At 37.7% G+C, this 12,887-nt stretch overlaps 1 protein-coding gene across 1 annotated transcript; it reads right to left on the minus strand.

Annotated features, from left to right (window-relative positions):
* Positions 1 to 446: 446 nt before the first annotated feature.
* On the minus strand, positions 447 to 12,622 carry LOC108452097 (uncharacterized). Its single transcript, XM_053030616.1, has 21 exons — positions 12,384 to 12,622; positions 12,030 to 12,175; positions 10,599 to 11,262; positions 10,417 to 10,505; positions 10,211 to 10,309; positions 9,513 to 9,661; positions 8,967 to 9,367; positions 7,807 to 8,844; positions 7,594 to 7,708; positions 5,504 to 7,311; positions 4,516 to 4,654; positions 4,265 to 4,385; positions 4,107 to 4,190; positions 3,476 to 3,922; positions 3,098 to 3,193; positions 2,585 to 2,749; positions 2,315 to 2,494; positions 1,948 to 2,061; positions 1,687 to 1,869; positions 1,300 to 1,344; positions 447 to 942 (listed from the first exon to the last, which is right to left on the minus strand). The coding sequence occupies exons 2-21, from the start codon at positions 12,120 to 12,122 to the stop codon at positions 808 to 810; spliced, it is 6,165 nt and encodes a 2,054-aa protein (XP_052886576.1). The 5' UTR covers positions 12,123 to 12,175; positions 12,384 to 12,622; the 3' UTR covers positions 447 to 807.
* Positions 12,623 to 12,887: the final 265 nt, after the last annotated feature.

Genomic DNA, 12,887 nt, shown 5'->3' on the forward strand with positions numbered 1-12,887 from the left:
AAGTCCAAACATGCAACTGACAAAAGTGTTCATGGCACAAGCTCGCGTAGATTCAAGTTTTTGGCTGACCCAACTTAATTTTTTTTTACAATTTAAAATAAAAATAAAAAAAATTATAAATTTTATAATTAAAATAAAATAAAATATTATATTATATTATTTTTTTAAATAGCAACGGATCAGCCATGCTTGAGCTTGAAAGGCTTTTAGGATTTGAGCCATAAGTCAAGCCCAACCCATGAACTTCTAATAAATGTTTTGTAATAAAAGATTAAACTTGTCATTTCTTTCGAGAAATATTGAAACTTGAGAAAAAATGCGCTAACCCTAATTAAACTTCCCTTGTTTTATAATAAAAGATTAAAAAATACAAAAATTACATGAGTATAATAATTATTATTATATAGAATTCATTTAGTAAATAAAATCTCATGAGAACTGAGTGATTTTCAAATCACCATGAAAGGGGCAAATCTCTGTAACCCTTCAATTAATTCATGTATAAGATTTGTGCATTCTACATTTGGTGCTTCCTTCAATGGTTTTTCTTTTGTTGTTGTCAAGAGCTAGAAATAGCTTTAGATGTATCAAAACATATGAAAGACACCAAACATTAGCACAGGTAATCTGTACAATCACCACTAAAGATACATCCTATCACACTTGCAACCTTATTCTCTCCCATACTAAAAAATGAAAAAACTTGAACAAAGAGGACAGTATTAGAGGAAACCCATTGGGAATGACTAATATAATATAATTAAATTAGTATTACAATAAGAAGGGAGTGAGGCTAGTGTGATAGAATCAGTTGAGGAAACGCTTACAATTTTTTGAATTACAAAAGCAAGGGATCTTCTTACCTTCATCCTCATGGTTAAAATGGTAGTCATATGTTATCTCTTCTCCTGGATATATGTCTCTCTCTGCAAAAAACACTACCTGCCACCCACAGCAACACTCAATCAATTCGCCATTTCCATCGCAGTTATATTACCTATAACTTTTTGGACAAACTCTAAGCCCCCATGTTTTAACTTGCAATAAATGCAAGTTGATTCCTTGTCAACAAAATTATTTAGATCAACCATGTTTTTCAAACATTCGATGCAAGTAATGCAGCAGCTTGTGTTTGAGATTACTAATGCCATCACAACCTAAATGATATTACCAACACTCTATTTTATGCAGTGCATATACTTACATATCTATACATATGTATCCGTGCACGCACGTGGTGTCACGTCACGTGTGTTTGAATCTTATTTGCATGTACTCAGAATCAGAATTTGGAATTACCTTCTTTTCATTCTTCACAGAAATCACTTTGGCAACACAATTAGGCTGTCAAAGACATTAAGTCTGATGTCAGAAACGTGGATAATAAAATAGAACGACATTAGAAAAAGAAAAGGTTGGGAAAATATCCAGTAAGCTCAAGTGCCATAGGGGTAACCAGAAAAGAAATACAGTAATGTCAGACATGTGTAATGACTTAACACATTCATATTTTGTTTCTAAGCTTTTCACTAACTGCAATTGAATCACAAAGTCAAATACATTTTTCCCCAACATTCAATAGTCTTCCAGAAGGGTTCCATCAATTTTAATAATGAAAGTGACCCCAGTTCTTAAAAGAAATAACATTTAAACGAATTTAAGCAGAACTCTAGGAGATATAATTACCAGACATGAATGGTTGACAAAACGGGCAATCCCCCCTTTGCGAGTAGCGTCAATGATATGCTCTTTATCTATCCTGAAGAAGTAGCATGCGCTTTTGTACTGAACTTTTCTCCCAGACATGTATTCAAGTTCCCTTTTATCAGCCACATGTTGCCCCACAATCTCACCGACATACTCAACCACCTAGTAACGCCATGATTAATGTCAGGTTTTGCAATTATGAAGAGAATTAGGTTTACCTGATAGGTGAGAAGAACAAACCATTTCACCACGGGAAATGAATCTAGATGTGTAAAGACCAAGAGCATGTATGCCAGATTTATAAACTACCAAATGCTTCCAACCCTTTGCTTGTTTGTAGCGAGCATATTCTTTCTGTATGTAATGGGAAGGCAGAGCAGTTAGGCTTACAAGGACTAATTATGGTATAAACATCTAAAATTATACAGTTAAGCTAGCATATGGAAAAAGTACTACGAATAGATGTCATGGGCACTGGGAAAAACAGAAGTAATCCGTCCACTGCTTGTTAAAGAAAAATATGATCGTGCTAATTACTAGAACCCAACAGAGTAGCGCAAACTGAATCCAAATGAAGGCAACTGTTGAATAAGCAACTTTAATGTACCCGGCAATCATTTTCAATATCTGATTTTGACAGCTTTGGAAGCCTCTGCATGTATGGCTTCTGCCCATTAATGTGAATCCAAGCGTTTAACTGCTCTTGAGGAACAAAGCATCCGTTCTTTCTTCTTGACTGACCATAGGGATTGTGCCAAAAGCCATCTTGTTTGCGGCCGTTGAAACCCTACCAGAGTTGCAATCAGATCATAATATGAGTGTCCCATGCTGAGATAACTCAATTAATTCACCCCCACACAGAATATAGAAAAAGTACCTCTGTTCGAGCACAGGTTGATTCCCCTTTCCTAGGAAAACTCAGTTTACCATTGGTGGGATCACTATCAGACTCACATATGGGGTGTAAGGCGTGAAGCATACATCTTCCATAGAAACCAACACTTTCATTATCAAGCCCCTCAACCTCACTTTGTAACAGACCCTGCAGGCAATATAACAAAGTAATTAGGAAAAACCAAAACCGCTATCAGACAATCAGCCAAAATCCATAACCATGATCAGCAACCTTCCCTTTACATATTTAATTGAGGAAACACATAGAGATAGAGTTTGGAAAAGTCCTATGAGAAGTGTTATTACTTATACGCACAACGAATTATGGCATTCAAGACATTTTGAAAATATAAGGTTGTGAAGTGCTCAAAGCTTAGAATATAGAAGGGGAAATTTTGATTGCTTCAGAAACAGCAGAAATTAAACCTAAGATAAAAACAGATTGCCCGTAGAATATAACAGTAGTGCAATTAAATTCAGGTTCTTGAGTAGAAACCTTTTGGTGAGCACACCAAGGATGAAACCGAACTGAACAATCCACAACCCTGCATTGTATGCATGAACCACCAGTACGGTTACATATAGTGCAAACCTGGAAGAAATAAATTTATGGTCACTTCAAGGAGAAGTTTATCCAAAAATAATGTAAGCCTCTTCACACAAAATCATCTTTGGATGAAAAGGTACGCAAGAACCTCTTTTTTTTTAGAAAAAATAAAAGGCAAATATGCAAACGCAAACAAAAACAGTTACAGAACATCTAGAAAACAAGAAACAAATCTTCCATGGGACATGCATGACCAAAGATACACGTCAAATTTGCAAGTTCAGGCCTGTCCAGGATATTCTATATTTGCTAAATCATTAAACTTACCACATTTTCTCTTCCACGAGAAACACCAGATACATCAAAAGCACTCATGGTGTTGACATTTGGGCAACGAGTTCCAGGAGTCCAGAGCCCACAGACCATATGAACCCACTGTTTTACAGATGGATCAAGCACTCCTGCTATTACACTATTGTACATATTTAACTTGCTAACAGAGCAAGGCGAGTTTTGAATATTGTTTAAACTATTCTGCATATCCATTTTCCAAACAGCAGTTCTTGACAGCCCGAGATCTTTACATTGCAAGTTACATAATTCCTTACCAACAACTAGACTTTGGTCATCAACCATAGTTTCAGCAGACGAAACTGTGTCCTTAGGCCTACACTCTGATTCAATGTTCCAAGCTTTTAGAAGGCCTTTTACAAATGTATGACTTTGTAAAGCCCGAGTCATGGCACCACCGCCATATCCACAGAGAACACACACCTAAGAGATGATAAGAACGAGTGAGTATAACAAACCGAACCACAAGAGAGATATGGAACAAGAAGAATGCACACAAGAAGTACATGACACATTAAAACACAAAGAAGAAAGATTAGCAACTAAACAATGTTGAAACTGAAATGAAATAGCCTCATATGTTAAATACTTAGTCAAAACTTCTTACAATATCTTTAGAATTTGCTCTGCATGGTCTGCAATACCACTGGCCCTTCGGGACTTTTGAAACACCATAGCAGGCTTGATGCACCTGTGTATTATGAAAACAGAGTTACAGAATGATACTTTAGCAAGTCAACCACAAACTTGAGATGAGTAAAATACTCTGATTGAGCATTGACTACACTCCAATAGGCAATTGAATTCATCCTTGTTTGAGCTTCCACAAACACAGCAGAATGCATCTGAATCAGCACTGGAAGAGCACCTAAGCTCGTCGATAGCTCTGTAACATAATTTATAATACCGTTGCAGTTAGCCTTAACCGAATTCTTGTAATTTTAAAGCTGTACAAGCATCTATAAAAAAATTAGTGAAATTATCCATAGAAAGTAAGAACTAATTCACAAGCTTACTTTACAGGATTAATGTCGCATGATCTATGTCCACGACATTCAACATCATCAGCTTTGTTTAAAACTTTCCTCGCTTTCATCCTAGGCATGCACTTTGAGATCTCCACAAGGGGATAACTGTTAGAACGAGACTCTTTACCTGATAATTGAAGGGGGGAAATCAATGATCCTCGACAAAATCAAACATCACAAGTAAAAATGCTGCCAGGCATGTAGATAAACCAGATTCATTGCAGCATATTCACTTGCAGCATATCCAATATTATTCACTTAAATGCTAAATAGAGATTATAAGATGCTCCATGAAGATTTACCACTAGTAGCATATGCAAATTTTACTAAGCACACCAAATGTAACATACTACATATCATGAAGGAGGGAGCACATCATGACTCCATCACATGACACACATAGACATGTGAACTTGGCCTCTCCAGCTAGAAGTTCAAATTTTAAGGTGTTTCCATGATTGTGAACTGTTATGAGTGACAGAAACAACACCAATTGCAGTGTCCACAAACAAGGAAGAAATCGAATAAGTTCACTCAATTTTCTTTGTAAAGATGGTAGACATAGAGATGTAACCACAGTGAAAAAGCAAGGAGAGAAGGAAAAGGAAGAAAGGACAGGATAGATCCAGGTAAGTTATAATTCCATCAAAACAATATAAATAAGTCAATTGCAAATTGCATCTAAATTGAAATATAAAGAAAATGCAAAACCACCACAATAGGTGTAACAAGTGTACATGTATGCTAAGAGCTAGGTGTTTTCGGCATGCAGGGCAAGATAAATGTAGTAGTTCTAGCTGAAAGTTTTTGCTTTCCTAAAAATGCCTTGCATTAAAAAAATACACTAATCAAGTTCACATTTTAAAGACATGTTTGGCCCCATCCTTATTAACACCCATGATATCCTTTGCATCAAAATATAGGGAAAAATATATTAATTTGTTGCAACTATTACAAAATAATTATTAAAATTTACCTTTTCCTGTTAGCTCAGAAAGGCTACGCTTACGACTTTCCTTACACCTTGCATTTGACCAATTACAAGTAATGGCATCAGGAACACAACTTTTCTCACTTCCGTCAGCATTCCCTTTTTCCAAGATGAATGACTTGTTATGGAATTGTTTACTTTCTCCCAGACATGTCTTCTTGCCTTCTTCAACAAGACAAACACTTACTTCATCAAAGAATGAAACATGATGTGCTCCATTTTCTTCCTCTTTTTTCAAATCAGAAGATAAGTACCCTGTGGTGCTGGCTGTTCTTTCATTATTTGACATCGAAGTAATTTTGGGTTTACAGCTCTTTCGAAGGTTACGTTGGTCCAAGCTTTTAATAACCCTGCTCAGAGGAACAATTTTTGGAGTCTTAAATTCAGCTGCGGCAGACTTGCAACTGCATATTTCACCATATTCTCCACATACAATGGGCCTAACTTTCTTATCACAAACAGTCTCAGAACATGAAAATGCATTTGTGCAATATACAGAATCACTATTAGAAGTTTTTTCAACAGTTCTAAAAGGCTTTGGTGACCCTAACTTCTCGAAGGAATTATAAGCCAAATTCTGCTTTAACCTTTTTCTACCTGAAACGTCATGGATATTGTCAAACCTATCATCACCTTTCAGTTTAACCTGATAATTTTCACCATCCTGATCATTGTACACATCAGACAAATCTCTTTTCCGACATACTATTTTAGCTGAAGCCAGCTCTCCTGGTTGAATCAGATGAGTGGGTTCATATGATTCTAAAACTGATGGAATGAGGGTCTGCCAATCCTTGGAAGAACGAGAGGACATGTGATGACTGCCATTACCTTCGGGGCAATGTTGTAAGGAAAGTCTAGGAGCAAAGGACATATCCAGCATCCTAAATTTAGTTGCTCTCTTTCTCTTGCCACCTTTCAAGCCTTTCCTTATTTTCTTCCCATGATTGATCCTCTCAATACCAGAAAGGCTCATATAACTTTGATTTTCACCTTTTTTCCATGTCAATGAATCTAGGAGTTTAAGCTCATCAAGCAGACTAAGAGATGACTGCCCATTCGGAATTTTGGATGATCTGTTATTCCTTATCTTATTCCTGCAAGAAACACCAATAAACTCAGCACTTCTTTCACTTTCAAGTTCATCATTTGATGAACATTTATCAATACCAGATCCCTCGTCAACTACAAGATCATTTCTATATTCATTGTCTCCAGCATCAATGGTAGAAGAATCCACATTGTTAACCTCAGTTGATGCCTGGGTGACAGCAGCCCCAGAACATCCAGAAGAAATATTTGACATGCCCTGCCATTTAAGTGAGTCAGCTTCGTTTATAGCAGAACCAATACCATGCACACCTGCAGCAGCTCCAAACTGGTCTCCAGCACATCCACTAGCATCTAAAAACTCAGCTGATGAATTAATTTGTGTCATTTTACAAGCCTCCTTTTGCTTGCTTGGAACATCTCTCCACTGGGAAGCATGACAGGCAATTCTCATAGGAAGTTGCCCATTCACTTTCCCCCCTTGATCTAATAAATTAGTTCTGTCATTCAGATTGATATGCTCTTTAACAAATTCGGAAGCAGCTGGATTATGTGCTTCACAACATACACCAACTTGTTCCTTGGAGACAACACAAGATCCTTCAAACCTACACTTGGTATATCCTTCTAAGCACTTTGCATGGACTGAGCAGATGCAGTCACCCCGAGAATATGTGCAAGGTACTCTCTGACAGCATTTCGCATGCCCACTCGATTGTGTGATGCTCTCACCTCTGATGAACCTAAAACATTGAATGATGAAAATAAAGCTCAGAAGGATAACATCAAGAACTAAATTCACCACTGACTTCGTTACAATACACATCTAACCAACCAACATGTACTAAATATGATATATTAAGATGTTTGTGTAGTAGTGAGCAGATTCATTAATTAGTAAGGGAAAGAAGAGGAGCAAAAGAATAGGGCTAGGAAAGGGATATAACACCTCATTAGTCATTAATTAAACTTGAAAGCTTCAAATACTGCAAGTTTTATATTCATCTAGCATATTAAAAACTAACCTCAATGTAGACTGATCACAAAAACGGTCATTAGAAAATTGGCATGGCATGTCAATTCTAGAATGTAGTGGATGCCCTTGTGTCAATTGTGAGAAATCACAGCAACTGCTTAAACCTGGATGACGAAAATAAAAAGCATTAAAATATATAATCTAGAGGAAAACCAGGAAACATGAGCAAGTCACATGGAAATTCTTCAACATTATCACTTGCCTGTCATGGGGATTGATTTTTCAGAAGCAGATGGAAATGATGATGAAGCAACTTCAAAAACATCTTGCCTGCTGGGAAGAATAGATCCACACCTTCCTTCCCTAGATTTTGATGATTCAAGAAGAGAATGCTGTATATTAGGATTAGAAGTTCTATCTAATCTTCCTAGCTCATGGCTCATTCCAACTGAAGAAATTGCATGTCGCTTTGACAACTCTGAAATCTGGCTCAACGCAAGCAGTCTCATACTATCATCAAGCAAAAAAGGGCCCTCTTGTTTTGAGGTGGTAGAAGTTGAACCTGGAACAAAAGTTGAAGTAGCTAACACAAAGCCCGTTGTAGCAGCAGAGGGTTGAGAAATATGTCGAGAGCCCAAATATGAACTACTCATTGTAAGAAAAGCTTGATCAGTATGTGCATTATTTCCAACAAAGGAAGAGTTCCCAGGAAGGTTCAGACAGCTTCTCTCATCAAGTCTACCTGAAGATATATTAGAGGACTGACACGAGTTCATGTCGTGCACTGATGAAAAACCAGGCATCATGCCAATGGCAATTCTAGAACTTTCCACCTGCTTACGGATTCTCAATGCTGGATCAATTGCATCGGAAAAGCCAGCAGGAAGACATCCCAGACATGCATCTTTGCCCTTTTCTGTCAATCTGCAGAAACCCAACTCAGGCATATTCAACTGCCTCCCTAAACTATTTCCAATTTTCAGGGGAGCATTTAGTGGGTCACACTTGGTAGTACTAGATCCACAATGAAATATCTTTGGCATGCTAAATTCACTGACCGTATTATTAGTACCTTTAGAGCATGCACTCCCTTCCAGTGGCAGCGGTGAACGTGCAGGAACTACTATATTTTTTGTGGCATCAAGTCGGCTTTCAGGTTTGGTAGCATCCACAAAACTGCTGGCTGCAAATGCATGCTTACAAAAGTTCAATAGGCTCTGTTGACTTCTTGCCATAGTGTTAGAAGAGTCTGCCTCCTGAAGACAATATTGCCTAGCTTCCTCCTTCCCGCAAAACATAGCTGCATTATTCCAGAATCAATCATAATACAATTCTTAGCCACGGTACAAAAACCCAAAAATATACAAACAAAAAAACCTATAACATGTATGCAATGAGAAAAGAGCAGACAGATCTACCCACCTCGATCAACCATCTTCTCAGAATGGTATGACTTTGGAGGACCAACAACTGTCTTAAAATGTTTGGGTGCAACAACTGGTAGAGCAGAATTTCCTATAGGCTGACTTGGCTGATAAGGTTGCCCGAGCTTTAACTCCACATTAGAGGAAGCAGCATCTCGGTCAGAAATTACAATATCACCTGTGATTTTAGCTGCAGTTGCATCATAATTTCGACCCAGGGTTCTTAAATTTTGCAAACTAGAGTAGGCAAGGGATGGGTTTCTAGTCTTCAATATAGAATCAATCCAGGTGGACACAGACTGACAACCATTAGCTGAATCCCTACCACCAAATGTTGACATCGTTGAACTCTTAGAGAAAGCACACTCCATTCTCCGGCCATCAGCAACATCAAGCAAACTGCTTTAGGAAGCACCAAAAAAGCGCTTGAGAAGAAAGTTAATATTACCTTCATTCTTTCGCTCTTGTTTGTTATACAAGAGACTGATAGCAGAATTTTGTTGTGTGAACATTACTGAGAATCATGGAATTATTATCCACGCACCTTGACAAAGCTTGCGATGAACCAATTGGATTAGCCACGTGAGAAGTAATAGATATTTTGGGCACGGTTGAACTAGATTTCACCAAACCAGTAGTTGGTAACAATCCTTCAGGCCAGTCCCATCCACTCTGATCTTCAGGAACCCTGATCTAAAGCATCATAAAAACATCACCATCCAGTGTTCTCGTTGCTTCAAAGACATGCCAATAAGAAATAAAGTTTTCAATCCCAAAGGTTAAGAATGTGGAAATCAACAAGATAATTGATAATTGTGGTAGTAAGGTCTATAATACCATTGCAATAAGAAACCCAGTATGCGTTTGCTTTTATGTGCCTTGACCCCCCTTTCCCCCTTTTCCAGAAGCATGCAACTTTCACAACATAATAGCACAAGATTTGCAGAAAAGCATGAAAGCTAATACATGGAAGCCATGAAGCATAACCTCCTATGGCCTATGGGCCACACTATCAAGAAGTTTGATTAATCATCTTATAGAGGTCCTATTGATTTTTTAAATTAGTCATATTTTGTAAATATCAAATAGTCCTCAAAGGACAAGGAATAACTTAAATTCTAAATAACAAACTATTCATATATGGAAATGTAAGCATGAGACACGCATATCTGTGATAATGAAGCAAAAAATCAGGAAATCATTTGAAGTAAGCGTTGGGAATAAGGGCAATGTAACTCTTACCCCAAACTTCTCAAAGTAGAGTTTCCGCCATCGTGCAATGGTCCCTCCACTTTCCATGTGAACAGCATCCCCAGGGTTCATATCGCATAATCCTGCATGCTGCAACATGACAGCAAGTTCTAAGCATGAACCAACTCCAAATGGGTAATGCAAACATGCATTAGGGCTACAAAACACAGAGAACATAATAGACATGAGCAAGTTACCTCGCAAAATTTGGAAACAGATGTGTGAAAAAAATGACAGGAGCAAACAATACTGAGAAGTCCTGTATTGCTGAGAAGCAGATACCCACCTTTTCCGTCAAAGTAAAAACTTAAAACATGTGAGGCCACATCCAATATGGATGACAATTAACCAAAAGCAAGAATTACAATCATGCACTCACCTGTACCCAAACAGAATACGCGAGGACACCCACTTAAAATAGTTGATGACTGATCAGTTATAGAAGAGTTTAATTCCTCAGGTATCTTCATTGACATCCGTATATTTTTGCTATGGGGATTACCAGCTTTTGCAGAGCCAGTACCGTAGCAATCCCCTTTCAGGGTAGCAAAGTCCATTACTTTCTCAGTACTGGGAACCATGTGATGATTGACTACTTCAGCCAGATCTGAAGTCTGAATATTTACGTTAGACGCATGAAAGTTACAAGGCAAAACCGAAACACCACTACTGCTGGAACTCAATTCCAATCTAGATGGAACAGCAGAACAATTTCCACCATTTTCTGTGTTTTGTTTGCTCCAGTTTTCTGACAGCAATGTCCCATAGGCTACTGGAGTTTCACTTGCAAAATCATTAATATTACCATATCTAGAGGCATTGAACACTTTTCGACTTGACAGTTCCTGAAAATCACACTGTAGAAGTGATGGTGGCCCAGATAGAAGAGCTAGAAACGAATTTGCCAGCTCAGATTGACTTGACTTATGGGAAAATAAGTTTGAATTGTTTGGACGCATGGGATCCTGCACTCTTTCATGCAATGTAGAACTTAAATCCTGTGTAGTATGTTGGCGAAAATACTGGCCATAATTCATCTCCATCTGTATTTAATTAAAACAAGAAGTAGGAAGTGAGGGAAGCATCCAAACGCACAACTCAAAAGTAACAACACATAGGTTAGTTCTCTTTATCAATGATGACTGAATCAGAAAGTAAAATCAGAAATGACATTTGATAATTTTCCAAACCATATGTTTTGAATATATAATACCCAAAAAAAGGAAAATATAAGAAATCATTCTTCTAGAAATAAACAAGGTTGCAATATTCAGCGTGCTATTTTCCTACTCTACATTGTACATCCATCCATTCAACATATCCCCCTCCCAACAAAATTGGACTCTGAGAGCATCCCTGCTTCTCTCATACCCTTAGGTTGTGACAAGGTGCTTAATAAGACTCCTTAAAGTTTTCTACCAGAGGAAAACTTTGAAATACTTCAGAGCAGCAACGTGCGATTGATAGAGTGTTCCTTCCAAATACTTATTATTTTCCCCTCTCCACTGATTTCCACACACAGACAGAACTCAGAAATTGTTGCACAACCACCATACGTTTCAATGACAGAGCTTAAAACATCAAAAAGAACTACTAGCCCTTCAGGAATGTCATATTCCGGATTAAAGTATCCTATCCCGCTGTATAATCCTCTCACACACCTAATAGAAACGCTCAAACCCCAAGCAGAGGAAAAAACAACTAACATCAAGATTACCTTCACAACAGATCTTTTTTACGGGCAAAAAAGAAAAAAACTACGGCTCTTAACCTTGATTTTGAAAGATATATAAATATAAGCGTTAATCACCTGATCTCGAGGCTCCTGCGATGCCGATGAAGCCATTGAAAGCATCGATGACTGCAATGTAGAATCAAATTTGATCCGCCAAGGGTTATCCATCTCTCAATACTCTATTATCCTAACCCTCCTACATCAAAATCATCAAGAAAACCCTAAAAGAACAGTAGAAACGACTGTCAGCGGCCGAAGAAGTCTATAATGTTCCTTCTTAAAACAGCTTTACAGCAACCAAACAGTATAAAGCGAACGACAATCACATGCACAATAAAAAAAAAAACCAACAATAATAATAAAACCTAAACGAAGAGAGTATTAATGGAGCTCAGAAACTGAGAAAGAACAGGGAAAAAGAGGGTTTACTTTACAGATAGAGCAACAGGGGGAGACGCATCTGAAATGTATTCGTTCGAGACAAGGTTGACTGGACACTGGCATAGTGACGCGTGTAACGCGTGAAATGAATATGAACCGTCGGATATTCGAGTTTGTGATTGGATGGTTGATAGGCGGTGCAGATGGGAGATTGTGGGCCGTCGATTGAGAATACAGCTGGGTTGGGATTTGTTGATTGGGAAGGAGAGGGAGAGACTGTTATGATGGGAATTTAGGACATGCGCGCCAAAGTTTGGAGTGGGACCCCCCCTAAATATTGGGCCAATGGGATAAGAGATGGAAAAGAAACTGTGGGGCCAGTACGGAGGAGGATAGGGCTGACATAAAAACAGTGAAAATTATAGTTTTACTTTGATTTTAATAATAAAATAGTGACTTAATTTTTAGGTGAGTCATTTAATTTTTAAAAATAATAAATCAATTATTAATATTATCAAAAAATAATAAATTAATTATCATTAATATTATCTG

Source organism: Gossypium arboreum, chromosome 7, assembly GCF_025698485.1.
Source record: "Gossypium arboreum isolate Shixiya-1 chromosome 7, ASM2569848v2, whole genome shotgun sequence".
NCBI classification, from domain to species: Eukaryota; Viridiplantae; Streptophyta; class Magnoliopsida; order Malvales; family Malvaceae; genus Gossypium; species Gossypium arboreum.

What these genes read in the sequence shown, in the direction of transcription:
- LOC108452097 (XM_053030616.1), bottom strand. Translation starts at nt 12,122, where the DNA reads ATGGATAACCCTTGGCGGATCAAATTTGATTCTACATTGCAGTCATCG. An exon ending in CGCAGGAGCCTCGAGATCAG is followed by an intron (nt 11,263 to 12,029) that starts GTGATTAACGCT and finishes AATTAAATACAG; the next exon opens with ATGGAGATGAATTATGGCCA. An exon ending in CTCGTGGAAGAGAAAATGTG is followed by an intron (nt 3,194 to 3,475) that starts GTAAGTTTAATG and finishes TATTTCTTCCAG; the next exon opens with GTTTGCACTATATGTAACCG.